This window comes from Dicentrarchus labrax, unplaced genomic scaffold, assembly GCF_905237075.1.
Source record: "Dicentrarchus labrax unplaced genomic scaffold, dlabrax2021, whole genome shotgun sequence".
In the NCBI taxonomy this organism is placed as follows: Eukaryota; Metazoa; Chordata; class Actinopteri; family Moronidae; genus Dicentrarchus; species Dicentrarchus labrax.
The window spans coordinates 16,537,492-16,551,711 of record NW_026136704.1 but is presented as its reverse complement, the minus strand read 5'-3'; the positions used below and the strand labels follow the sequence as shown (position 1 = coordinate 16,551,711).

Sequence of the window (14,220 nt, the reverse complement as noted above, 5' to 3'; positions counted from 1 at the left end):
GGATAGTTACCTATTGTCCGTTTATTAATGGAAGAAGACTATCTCCTGTTGCAATAATTATTTTATTATTCAGTCCCAAAGAATTCATTTCTACCCTTTTTAATAGTCTGGTACCTCATGAGCAAACACAATCTGAATCTTCAAGATTACAGTTTCTGTCAGCTGTACAAGTAAAATATTTGTCTTAAATGTCATGTCTTACCTTTTTATCAAATATTAATCAGCAAATGACATCATGTCAAAAATATTATTGTGTAGTAATGGCTAAAACGAAACTTTGGTGAACTCCGATCTTTAGTTTGTCTTCCCACTCAGTGAGCATTCTCTGTCGATCAAGCAGTTATACTTATTGTGACACATGTCAAACGCCGAGCACAACAAATGACGGGGATCTCTTCCAGAGAATGTCCGTCACATGGTCAGTTGAGATTCATGGTTAGCCGACAAGGAAGCTTTCTGATTTGTTTCTACGTCACCATCAATGAAGTGACAGCACACCCACCCACACAAACACACACAAACACACACACACACACACACACACACACACACACACACACAACCGCGGCACCACCCAAAGGACTCAGTGGAAGTCTTCTTCAAGGCTCAACAGTAAGTTATTATTTAAATTCAATCTCAGCGATGCAAACATCAGTTACGCGCAGTATTAGGTTTCTTCCATTAAGCTGTATTGAAAGATATAGGTTTTGTTCAACTCAAAAAGGGTTGTGTCGTCATAGACTGCTGATGTGGTTTCAATAAAGAGGGTTAAAAAAAAAAAAAAAAGTGACTCATACAGCTCCACCCACCAACAGGCTGTAGAGGAAGTGTTCAACGCAGTTCCCTTGATACTTTCTTGCCCTCGGACAGATAGACCTACATTCATGCTCTGTCTCACACACAAAGAGGATAATGAAGGTAAGGCTCTCTTGAAAACAATGAATTTAACTGTTGTGATTATTTCCTGTCATGTTAATGTCAGAAAGGAAGACTGCCTCTCATGCATTAATATAGTTTGCTCTTTGAAATCAGTATCGACACATTGACTGGAGCTTGTTTGTGGATGTGCGCCTGTTTGTTGTGTGTGTGTGTGTGTGTGTGTGTGTGTGTGCTTCTCGAAATCAAAGTCCTGTCAGGAAGAGCGTGCTTTTAAGCGCCTTTCTGTTGTTTCGTTGCTAGAACCATCATGCAGCAGCAGAAGTAGTGAACGCAGTGATTAAGTAAGTTTTAGCCACTTATAAACTAACACCTGCATGCATATCAGAAAATCTTTTTTTGGCCTCTTTTGGCGCATCTTAAAGTATGAATGGTATGCGCAAATATGTGTTCTTGAACTCAAATAACAAATGACAGATAGCCAGCTTTATGTGTGTTAGAATATCTGTGACTATAAAAACGAGGAGCCAAGAGTGTGTTAACTGTAAATCACTGCTACTTATGTTAATATGTGTGTTTGCTCATATTATGCATGGCTGGTTTAGTTGCACGATATTGTGAGCAAGTGATTAAAGTTGAGGATACTTTATTCCAAGAATGGCAACTGCTGATGAAACAGTTAGCTTATCCATTATTTATGGCACCTGATGCGACAGGCTTATTGTGTGTGGACTAAATGATTGAACATGAGAAAGGAAATAGGAAATCAGCCTGTGTTGAGTCTTTCTGGAGAGAAATAGTGGTCGGTGGAGCTTTGTATCCGCGGGGTCTCACTGCGCTCCTCCTCATGTGGGAGACAGGCGCTTGACGCGTGGGAACCATGGGAACAGCTGCTTATCATTGATATCTACTAGAGACTGTTATTGTTGATAGCGAGGCTTAGATAAATCATCGTAGTCATAACTTTAGCCTATCTTAAATTTTAAAAAAACTGATACCTGATACTACATGTCCCCAAGTGTAAAGTTCAAGTGTCTCACCCAGTGTGGTTGTCAGTGCCTTGTGGTAGATTAGAGACGAGCATAGCGCAAAAGTCTTTACAGTCATTTCTATCACACAGTTCACACATTAAAAAGACACTCTGAGATGAGTTTACTCGTGTGGTTAGGGAGCTCACACTGAATATGGGCTAAATGAAAAAGCAAGAAGCACACACAGTGACAGCCGAATGGCATCATGTGATTGTTTACTTGAAACAATACAGCAGGGCAGCATGTTTGGTCATGTGGGAATCCCCATATAAATAAATGAATTATTTTATGTAAAGGTACATCAACTGTGGTCTTTCTCCCAGATGTGCCTCTCACCCTCATACATTTATAGGTAGCTGGACCACAGTGTAGCCCCAAAAGTTGCCATAGAGTTGACTCAACACCTCTCTGGCACAGTCTCAACAAAGAAAATCAACATCAGCTCTTAGAAAGGTAGTTCTTAATGCAGAGCTATTGTATTAGATTGGATAATTACTACTTATTAAAGGTGCTGGTGTAACAAACTGAGGAATGAGGAAAAAACTAAACCTCAGACAGCCTTACAACATTACAGTCAATTAATAGTGTAGAAGACATAATGCCTGTGTTTTTTTTTTTATTATGGCCATATAATGAATCAATAATTCAACAGTTATTAATATCACTTTCATGATCCATCTGGTCTCACTTTTCCAGAAACTAAACACCTTGTGTACTGTTCAGTTACTTGTAGTCCTTGGGAATTTCCTCAGATGTGGTTTCTGTTGAGGACAGTCAATACTGCAGAATGACTCATGGCACATGGTGTAGGTGTTTCCCCTGCAAACGCTTTTTTATATTAAGGTTATTTTGTGTTGCACCACACTCAATCTATTAAATTCTGTGAATTGTTGTTTTAAGTGCACAGTTTCAGAACAAAGAACCTCTCAAAAGAGTGAAAGTAGCCTATATCATTTCTAGACTGTGTATGCACAGTGTGTACACAGTATGAGTAAAGTGAGAACAGGTGCTTCAGAAGACAAGAAGTGTGATACATTTTAATTGGCATACAGTTTTCACGGTCCCTTGCCTTTTATGGATTCAACAACTGAGATATTGTTTTCCACCTGGGAATTTCCTGAGACTCTAGTTCTGGCTGACTACTAACTTATACTTACTTAAGGACATACCAAAATAATCTGTGTTTTTCCTTTAGGGAAATTGAGTTTTTACACACCAATACACACAAATATGAACTAAATGAAACTATATAGTTGCGGATAACTTTCAGCATTTGGTTTCTATAATACCACAAAGAGAAAAAGGGAGGCACTGTCTGAAGTGTGATAGCAGATTCCCCCAGCAGGTACAGGAATACACCCTTCTGGACTTTGACAGTAACAGCCTTTCTCTTTGATACTTCTCAATGGGACTTTCCTGTAGCTTGGTGTCTGTCAAAAACACTTCTTTCAAATGGGTTCTTTGCTGACAGATCATGACAGAAATCATTTTCCTTCTCAACAGTGACTGGGAAAAGCCAGTAAGATATTTCAGATAAGACTGTTTATTGTTTTTGTATAGATTGAGAAAGTGTTTACTGTATCCTGTGGGGACAAAACCATTTTCAATAAATAAAAATTATTTTCAAGGGATGTCAATTTAAAAGTAAAAAAACGATTTATGAAAAATTAATCAGCCATCTGCTAATCTTGTGCAAATGAGTGCACTCAATTGTTGCATGAGTGTAATACTATTCCTGCCTGACTGTGCACTGATTTAATATTTCAAATGAAAAGATAATCTGTCCTAACACTAGTGTTTGTCTTTTCAACAGGCATCACTTTACAACCCACAGCATTTTGTGTAAGTACCCCTCCCATTTCATATTACATCATTATGAATCTAAAATGTCTTACAATTTATTTATTACATTTTATTATTATTATTTAATTACAATGTAATGACTCACAAACAATCTGAAAGTTGCCTTCACTTTTACCATCTACCACATTTACAGAATTAGAGACTGTCATCACCACTATTGGATTTGGGTGGGGTGCCTTTCCATAAAGCAGCCAGTGTTACTGTTCAGTCACTGATTACTGTCTGATCTCACCCTCTTCACTCACAAGTTGACCACAAATGGTTGGCAGGAAATACCTAAAAATACTGAGCTGAGAACTAAGAGGTTTCATCACTGCACAAATGACAATGACAAATTTAAGATTCCATATTGCTTAGTATATTGTGATTTAATCTTAACTCAATACAACTACTGAAGTAATCCAGTAAAGGCTCATCAACTGAACTGCTATAAATGTATAACAGCAACATGGACACAAATTGTCTAAAAGACCAACGATACTGAGAGCTTTTTTGTCCAAGTTAGATTTATTTAACCTACTGTGTGTAGGTGTTTGCGAAAGAGAGGGGGCATAGTTTAATTTCAGCTTTAGAAATAATGAGGGCAAGTACAGTCAAATTTGATCAGTCAATATGAACACATGTGCGGTTCCAGAGGCAGTGAACTGAATCACTCTCTATATTACAATATCTCCGGGCAGAGGGCCAGGGATATTTAGAAGTATTGGGCTTCATGCAAGAACATTTTCATATTCTTCTCTTAACTTTCTCCTACTTTTATTGTATGCTGTGCTACGTCAGATTCTAACTAACTTCAGATTTCGGTGTAAATCACCTGTGTAAAAATGATAAATGCCACCTGTGAGTCATGGAGCGTGCATTCATGAGAATTGAACATTTGCATAACTATGGCCCCAATCATATAAGGCTACACAGCCTGCCTCATGTGTGAGGAAGTTCTTGCATGAAAATTATTTGGAAGAGTAAAAAGAAGAACCTTATGAGTCTGGGGATTAGAGTCCTGCTCTCAGAGATCAACAGTCAGATAACAGTGTCAGCAGTGGAATTAAAGGACCTGGAATGGGAACAAAAAAATGAGTGCTGTCAAGGCCGTGTCATCTGAGGGTCGTACTGTTGTTGAAATCAAGAAGGAGTTGTTTGATATGAAAAGCAAGGCGATCAATAACTGCAACAATGGGGGTCAGGGGTAAGGCTTCATCACAGATATAGACGAGACGAAAGAATATGAGCCGTAGTATTTGATGTTGAATTGCCAGGCATTGCAACAGAGGACGTTCCCTTCGATAGCGACCTGCATACGCCTTAATTTGAAGAGAACCCAAACCCCCATTATTAGCCACTTAAATGAATGATGATATCGTTTGGCTATATTATACATTTAGAACTATATTATAATTCAAACTGTACAGTCAAACAGGATGATAATGATTTATTAGTATAATGTAATATAATATATAATAATAATGATAATTATGAAGTCTTATTTAAATAGGAAACTCAAAATTGCGTTACAGTAATGCAGTATACAGTCCTTCAGTGAAAAACGTGTGTTTGGATAAGAGCAGACTAATTGTATGTAAATTGTGAAAAAAGAGAAAAATTCAAAATAAGAGATAATTGGTGAGTTTTCCTCGTACAAGACATTTAAGATCCGTACAAGTGATTCTTGCATGAGGCCCATTGTTTGCGCTGTGAGGATGCAGTTTTTGTATGGCTATATGTTGCTGTAATGCCCCTGTAACAAATTTTTTTTCCCCCCCTTTCCTTCAGGTTTTCCCTCAGGAATTCCCTCCTCCTGGCCCTGGTGACAATAACATGGCACATTTCCGTCACAGGTGAGCAGTTCCATCTTATCAGTGCATCAACACAACACTTTCATCTTGGTTGGTGATATCACACCGGTATGCTTGGTTGCACATGAATAAAGCAACACCAAATGTATTATCATACAAACCAACAACGAAGCTCCAAATAAAGCAAATAACAACATATAATGTGAGAAGTTTGCTGGCAGAGATGAACACACAAAGAGTTATCGTTCAACTCAGCAGCTCTACAGAAGGTTTTAAAGTTCACCATCTTATGAAGTACGCTTACTTGCTTTCTTGCTGAGCGATAAATAAGAAGACTGATATTGCTCATTTGTCTGTACAATAAATCTAAAGCTACAGCCAGTAGCCGGGTTAACTTAGCTCAGCATAATGACTGCAAACCAGAGCTAGCTGTTTCCCCCTCTTTTGTGACTTTGTGCTAAGCTACCTGGCTGCTGGCTGTAGCCTTATAATTATGAGAGTGTTATCAAACTTCTCATCTAACTCCCGGCAGGAAAGCAAGTGAGTGTATTCTCGGACCTATTCTGTAACTATTCCTTTATGGCCCGTACATTTACTATCACATTAATCATGTTTCTGTTTTTCAGAAACAACTAGGCTACAAAAATGTAAGAAACTACAAGCTATCTGCCTAACCCCAAACCTCAGACAAATACATTCTGATTAACTGGTGAAAAAAGCTGAATATCTGGCAAACAAAAGACACAGATCTTTTTCTCAGAAGTTGGAGCACATTGACAAAACAGAGCTAAAGCACGAGGTGACCAAAAACAGCCAGACACAATGTGATAATGAAAAGTAATACTTTTGGTTTACTGTAACTTTCAATATTGTGACCTTTAGATCATGTAAAACATGAAAGGGACACTACTACTAATGTATTTTATACAAAAGAAAGGTCAATTGGGCTAAGAGGAACTGAGATTAGTCTACTACGTCATTAAGTGGAGCTCTCAAAATAAAAACCCCTTCACACCCACTCACAGCCTAAATTAAGAACTGCTTACTCAATGTATATTGCTCAAGTGTGTTAATGGTTTTACTAGCTGACAAGCAACATAAGAAATTAATTATAAATTGAGTCAATAGTACTGCAAACAACTTTGGTCCCCTTCTTAATTTTCCTTTTGTTTTACATATTATACTACTCAGTTCGTTAATATTTCAATCCATACTTAGGCAACTACACATTCATGGTGCAGTATATTTATATAATATACTGTACAAAAATGCTACCAACTCAAACATTCAGACTATTTTCAGAGCTGATATTCATTGTTGGAAACAGGCTTCCTATGAAACACAACTTTCTGCAATTAAAAATTATATATTTCTGATTTTAAATAGTCAGGGCTTGCTTTCATTTCTCCCTTAAGAAAATGTATGTTTCACAAAAGGTTTCCCAGCATGCTCTAACCCTTTACTCTTGCTTGCTTTTGTTTTCCAGAGTGTGTTGATCTACATCTCAGTGGGGAGGTTGGTGGAAATGTGACCATACGCTGCCCCTTTGACAAAGATAGGAAAATACTTTTTTTCTACTTCCAAAAGGGCGACGCGTTTGTGAATGGCTACTATGAAGACAGACATATGGACCACAAAAAAGTCCCGAAATGGAATAACACCAGATTTGATAGAGCCAATAATACTGTGTACATGTACAATTTGACTGTCGCACATAGTGGTGAATATCAGTGCCACATCAAGTACAGTGGAGGCGATTTGAAGGGAAAAAAAATACAACTCACTGTCACAGGTATGTGTGTGTTCAGTTTAACATTTAAAAATGTATTTGATTGTTTAAGTTTTAGGTTGATAGGAGGTCCATTCTTTAACACTTTACAACACTATGATGGAATAATACTGTATATACAGGCACTTCTCTAGCTCCTCTAACATTGTAGGTGACAAATAGTTGTTTCCACTTGAACGTAGCAGTACCAGTGATATTGATTAGATTGATCAATAGTTTTTGAAGATGATGATCTTTTTTTTGTTCCTCTGGAAGACCTTGAAGAACTTGAAATAAAAAGTTAAAAGTATGTCATCAAAAAACATCCTTGTGGGTTTCCGCTGCTCAAATAGCTGCACGATGACTCCATGATGTATAATGCTGACATGTTTTTAACGACTGGCATGACATAGGACAAAGTCGGACTTTAACACAAATGTATGAGGATGAGCTTTTGCCAGCTGAGTCAACAGTAAATCCTTTGCCAGGCAGGTTATAAACCCTGATTTTAGCAGTAATTCTTCTGATCTTTTACTGTCAATTATAACTGGTAAAGCGAAGATTAGCTGTTTATATTTTCGAAAATACAAAGTCTGGGAAACTTTCTTGACAGGTTAACTTTTAGACAGAAAAACACACTTTTAATGGGCAACCAACCCAGCTCCTCGTCTTAGAAAAGAAAAGTTTCTATGAGAACCATGGTGACCATTAGACTTAAAATTCCTTCAGTATAATTCTCAAAAAACACTCTCTCAGCTTTGTGAAAATCCTTTTACATTATAAAAAGGTGCATGGTGCCGAAACTAATCATTTTCAGAAAACTTGACATGCTACAGATAAAACCTACATTCTGACAGAGGTCTTTTTCTCTCTTTCCTAGCAAACTACAGTAAACCTGAAGTCAAACAGTACTGTAGTAATGAAAACCAGATATTTGGTTGCCGGGTGATGTGTGCTTCACATGCTGGCTACCCTGACAAGGACATTGTTTGGAACGTACACGGGGCTCAGATTTGGAATGTTGTGAACACCAGTAAAACGACAGATCCCCACACCATGATGTTCAGCGTCTACAGCTTGGCATACTACAACTGCTCCAATGGACCGCTGGAGGCCCTCAGCTGCTCCGTTGGTGCCGTAACCTCAGAGATGTTCTCATTATGTGAGTACTAAACTCTAAAAAGACCAGTCCTAATGGTTTCTGTACCAAAATCTGTTTTATGCTGGGAAAGTTTTGGGAAGTGTGAAAGGCAATGGAAAAGCCCTTGATGGCTCCTTTTTCAGGAATGTGCGAGGGAATTTTTTTTATAACCTCCTATCAATGGTGGACTTTTACATCAGAGTTTAGAGTTTGTGTATCTGTGAAGACTTTAAAGCTTAATCTGCTCTGTGAAGATGAAATTAAGCACAGCTGGGCTGTGAGATTTAAAGCTAACACTAACATTGACAACATGAAAATGAAAATGCTACCGAGCTGATATATAGCATTAAATACAAAGGAAAGCAGAGGCTGATGGGAATGCCATTAGTTTTGTAGGTATACTGGGTCATAAACCAAGGTATTGGACACAGTCAAGTTTTTACATGATGAAGGCGCTATAGGAAAAAATCACCAAAGTTATTAAACTTTCATCCCCAGAGTCATGTCATGGCTAAAAACGCTACAGCGGATTGGCTTGTTCTCCCCAAAATAATGTTAGATCTGTATTGTGTATTTGGCTGATGAGATTCACGCCTCCCTGAGTAAGATTGCTCGTCATCCATTTTTGGTATAGGCTACTGTGCTTCGGACTGATCAAATATAAACATATTCTGTATTTATTTCTGTGTGATAATTAAATATAAACATTATTTAAATGGTTGGTTTAGGGCAGATGATTTTGATCTGGTCCAGGTTTTGAGATATCAGTTTTAATTGCATCCTGTATCCAGAGCAATGGGTACACTGATTCTGACAAGGATAAAATAATGTTGCTGTTGATTTTTATTTTTAATTGTATTTCTATTGGAACTATTGAATTTTGTAAATAAATTCTGTAAAACTCAGCATCACAAAGAAAGGTAAAGCCAACACAATCTGCATGGCCATACCATTTTTTTAAATCAACGAATCCAATGAAAAGAATAAAACCCAACAATGGTCTGATCTAACTAAGTATTTTCTTTGTAGCCAATATAATGTAGATATATTTATCTTTGTTATAGAGCTCCACTATTGTCCAAAATCTATTCAGTGAGTCAGACTGTTGGTACTAGACATAGGCACTATAGTGTATATTGAATCAATCCCACATACTCCTTCCTGCTGCAGTAATTGCTCACAACTGTGGCCAGCTGTTTTAGGAAATTATTCAGCTTTTTAAAATATGACATTATATAACTGTGATGTGTTGATTTACATCTTTAGTAGTAGTGAAAATATGGGATTTGTTAAGAGTAAGAATAATATAAAATATTGCCAGCCGTATAACTCTGTAAAACATTTGTTCTCATCTGAAGGTACTCAACTCAAGGATCCATCTGAAGGTGGCTGGCCCTATATGAAAGAAGTAGCAGCCATCTTGGCAGTGGCGTTCTTAATGGTGACGTTGCTGGTGTGGTGGAAATGCAGGAAAAGACAGAGAGGTAAGGGCAGAGATTAGGTGTGTCACAATAAAGCTGTTCACACATTTGCATATCTGTTTGTAAGAATACAAAGTTGCCAGTATGAATGAATATACAGTAACGACAAAAACAACTTACAGCAGTTTCTATGTTGGTTTCCAGGAGCAGCAGCAGCAGCAGCAGCAGCAGCACCAGGAGATGTGAGGTAAGAGTGAGTAGTAACCAAAATACTTTGATTTCATTCATAAGTAATGTAAAATGTAAGCTGATAAGGAGTTCCAAGAGGCACAACTGTAATGACAAAATGCTACTATTCGTGATTGTATGTGCAGTCCTAGTTGCTTCAAAATGTTGTTTGTAACTTTTAATGTACATTATATTTTTTATTCCTTGTAACTACTGACATTATCTCTCCATTTCCTGTTCCTTCCTGTCTTTATTTTTCTCCAGGGAGAGAGTAGCCTTAAATGCAACACAAGGAGAGGACGGAGCTTCTTGTTGAAGAGGATTATTCAAGTTGTATTTGGATAATCTACTCCCATGGTTGTTCTATAAAAATAGAACTAATACTGTATGTCCCTCAAGTGTATAATACATTTGTGACTGACTGACTTCATACATATCAGAAATGGCCATGGCCAGATGGAGTCAGTGACTGACTTGGGACCGGAAACTGTCAACATTTCTCTGACACTTGTGACTTGTTTGAGGAAGTATTCTACATTAGTATCATGTTACTGGTGAAGTACAGCGTGTCGATCTACTGAGAATTGCCTACTTCTTTAAAAAAAAATTACTTTTCCAGCGGTCCAATGGTTAGTGGGGACATTGTTATTGCCTATACTGGAAAACAGTCTCAATGGAAAACAATTTCCTGCGAGCAGTGAAGTCAAAGTCTGATGAAATATATGTTTTTGTTTTGTTTTATTGTTGACACTGACCTTTGTGGGGAGAACTGGGATCTGTTACACTTGCTACAAGTTTCAGTTTTGGAGTTTTGTCATTTTAAAATACAGTTTACTGTTGTTATTGCACTTTAGAATTCCCCTTAAATAGGCATATTGCCCCATCTACAACATCCTGTTTTCTTTAGTGTTTGGCTTTGTAATATATTTTATTTAATACACATAATAGAACAGTCAGTGATAGTTTGAAAGTGATCAAAAGTCACTTTAGTTGCCTCATTGGTTCCCAGGGTTTTACTCTTTAATTAGTTTTGTCTATCAGAAATTATCTGTAGCAGAAGCTGTGAAAAATATTGAATCCTATTTGCACATAAATTGGTTCACTGAAGTCTTCCACAATAGGTGCCAGTATTCCAAGATTCCCCTGTAAGGTGCAATATTGAATACAAGGGGAAAGGGGGGTTTCTTTTTTGGTTGAATCGCCGTTACCCCCTTGATTCAAATTTTAGTCTTTAGTCTTCACAACTCCATTTTTTACTCAGGTGACTGTTCTCATGTGAAATATCCATGTTGTGTGTTTTGCAAATATTATTTTGTTACATATTTATTTCATATTATTTTATGTTTTTCTTACTCAATATGAAACTGTAAACCGTTCAACCCGTTTACAATATTTTCTGGATAACAAACCTTCATTATTCCTCATTCTTTAGAATTAACAATCTCAAAGGGCTGCTTTCATTTCCTAAATTTGTACAAAACACTCTCATATGACTTCGTCTTGTTTGTTTGTCATTTCACATAACCCTGTATGTCTAATTTTTCTTTGGGACCAAACTATGTTATCACTTAAATTTATATTGTGTCGTGGGACTTTTCACTCACTTCACTATATGTCAGAATATGCTATTTGAACGGCTGTAAGAGATTGTATTTAAGAGGCCTGACTGAATTTTTTGTTGCAATGCAGTTTTATTGCCACTAGATGTCGTACTAGCACCACAGAGTCAAGACAAACCTGCTGTCATGGCTGATTGTTGGTGTTGTGTATACTATAACATTAGTGCAACATCCATGAGCCTGATCACATTTGTCAGCTGGCCTGCAAAAGGCCAAAAACGTAATTTCCGCTTGCCAGACAAATGAAACAGTGTTTATGCATTCAGCACTTGATGTATGATCAGAGCGATGTGAACACTTTTAAACAGGGATACATGATGCGTCTCTGGCCTCAGTATATGCTCACCACATGGCAGGAGAAGGATGGCTAGCCCTGGTATATTGAAGGAAAAGAAAGGGGTAAAAAGAGCAAGGAAGAGAAAAGGATTGTAGACTAGATGTGAGATGACATCGAAAGACGGCCAAAACAAGATGCAAGGCCATTTGTTCACAGGAACCTACTGAATCTGTGAGAGAGGAGACAACAGGATGTCCTGTCTAGGATACTGTTAACATTATAGATGTACACATCACGGCTAACTGTCTGTCTGTATATGTATCTCTGTCTTAAACTATTTCCACCACTTTTTTATATCCCTCTTGCTCCCCATTTTCTATTTCCTTCTTCACATATTTTATTCTTTCAAATCCCACCTCCACGTCTATTCCTCACTTGCTTTCTCTCTGCCTCATGAGTCACTGTGACAGGCTGTCAGTCCACCTCTCGGCCCTGTGTTTACATTGGGCAGCAGAGCAGCACCAGGCTGGTTGCACTTGAGGAATGTAACCCCCAAGGTCCTTGCTCTCCTCCTCCTCCTCCTCCTCATTTCCCTTCTCCTCACCTCTTTTTCTTTCCTTCCTTCATTCTTTTATTCCCTCGTCGCACAGATTCACTGTTTCCCCTTCTCCTCACTTTCCTTCTGTTCCTTCTTCTGTCATCTCTCTTCTGCTCCTCTCCTCCCTCTAATTATCCTCCCCTCGGCCCCATCAAACCCACCCACACCACAAACTCCCCTTCTCTCCTTCTGCCACCTTTCTCTCCTCTTTTCTTACCCACCCTTACTCCTCTCTCTCCATTCCCCTTCTCCGCTTCCCTTTTTCTATCCCCTCTTTAAAATTCAGAAAGCATTGTCCAGACTCACTCACACCCCGCCACCCCATTCTCCTGTCATCATCCCCTCACCTCCCACTTCTCCCCATCTTTCTGTCCTCCCTCCCTCATTCCTCTGCTGTCTAACCCAAACAAACCAGGGAGGACTTTCCTCTGTGGTGGCTGTAGAAGAAACACACCACATGTCAGACTTGGTTTAAACATAAACATTAGTCAATTTGAGGTACTGGAAAAGGATATGAGGCGCTTAAGTTCAACATGAGATAGAGCTTCTATTATGAAATCCTAATGCTAAAACTCACCACAGGGTTTAAAATCAGAGCAGAGAACAGTATATTTTGGTGTATATTGGCAAAAGTATTTTCTTTGGAATTGGCAACTGTACATAAGAAATACTAAAACCAATATTTTTTTTTCTGATGGTTTATTAGTAACCTTTTACAATGAGGAGCACCTTGGATTTCATTTCTTTTATTTGTATTCATCATTTGTATTATGTCATTACAGTAATATCATTGATAATGTATAATGACTTTATATATGAATAAAATTCATTGTGAGATTGAAAATAAACCTTTAAAAGGACAGAAACACTTGTATTTGAGATACTGAATTCTAAAAATGAACATCTATAGACACAAGAAAGTGGATCTAATAATTATGAGCAATCTTAGCAGACTGTTCTGTTTTGTTTTGCAGTGACACAGCAGAATGTGTGATCTCCTGCTTAATGGAGAACTTTTTCAGTCAGGACATAGTCCTGTGGCATTTCTCAGCGAGAGGCGTGTGACCTCTGCCACACTGTTCTGTGTGGAGTCCATACCAGAGGATTTATAATCAGATTATAGTAGTTATGAAAGTGAACTAGATTAGTTTTAGTGCGGGGAGCCAGAGCACAAGGCATCGATTCACAGCGGGAGAGGGGAGCTGATCAGCATGAGGGAGATTGGGTTGTTAGTGTTCTCAGAATAACACCAGGCATTTCACTGTCTCTGAATCCGATCAATATGTGTGTGTGTGTGTGTGTGTGTGTGTGTGGGTGTGTGTGTGTGTGTGTGTGTGTGTGTGTGTGTGTGTGTGTGCTATAATAATAATAATAAAGAATAAGAGAATAAAGTAAACCCTCAACATGATTAAAAATGTAAAATTACATTTTATCCTCAAATTTACATTTCACTGAGCTATTAAGTATTTTGCTTGGAACACTGGGTTGAAGACAATGTATATACACAATTAGTCTGAATGATGACAGAAAACTATGCATTTTGAGTGTTTGTTAACTGATAATTATTATAAATATAATTTTCATGTTTTTCCTACTGTGTTTTCA

At 37.9% G+C, this 14,220-nt stretch overlaps 1 protein-coding gene across 3 annotated transcripts; it reads left to right on the top strand.

Annotated features, from left to right (window-relative positions):
• The first annotated feature begins 535 nt into the window (after window positions 1-535).
• On the top strand, window positions 536-13,481 carry LOC127361739 (T-lymphocyte activation antigen CD86). Of its 3 annotated transcripts, none has more exons than XM_051396593.1 (9): window positions 536-612; window positions 816-918; window positions 3,721-3,749; window positions 5,541-5,605; window positions 7,050-7,355; window positions 8,212-8,493; window positions 9,831-9,956; window positions 10,079-10,140; window positions 10,386-13,481. In XM_051396593.1, the coding sequence occupies exons 2-9, from the start codon at window positions 913-915 to the stop codon at window positions 10,464-10,466; spliced, it is 957 nt and encodes a 318-aa protein (XP_051252553.1). In that variant the 5' UTR covers window positions 536-612; window positions 816-912; the 3' UTR covers window positions 10,467-13,481. The 3 variants fall into 3 exon arrangements, with proteins under 3 accessions (XP_051252553.1, XP_051252555.1, XP_051252554.1); XM_051396595.1 differs by having other exon boundaries at window positions 544-612; window positions 10,101-10,140; XM_051396594.1 differs by having other exon boundaries at window positions 544-612; window positions 10,098-10,140.
• Window positions 13,482-14,220: the final 739 nt, after the last annotated feature.

Coding starts and splice junctions, on each gene's coding strand:
- LOC127361739 (XM_051396593.1), top strand. Junction 5,606..7,049: donor ATGGCACATTTCCGTCACAG/GTGAGCAGTTCC, acceptor TTTGTTTTCCAG/AGTGTGTTGATCTACATCTC. Junction 10,141..10,385: donor GCAGCACCAGGAGATGTGAG/GTAAGAGTGAGT, acceptor ATTTTTCTCCAG/GGAGAGAGTAGCCTTAAATG.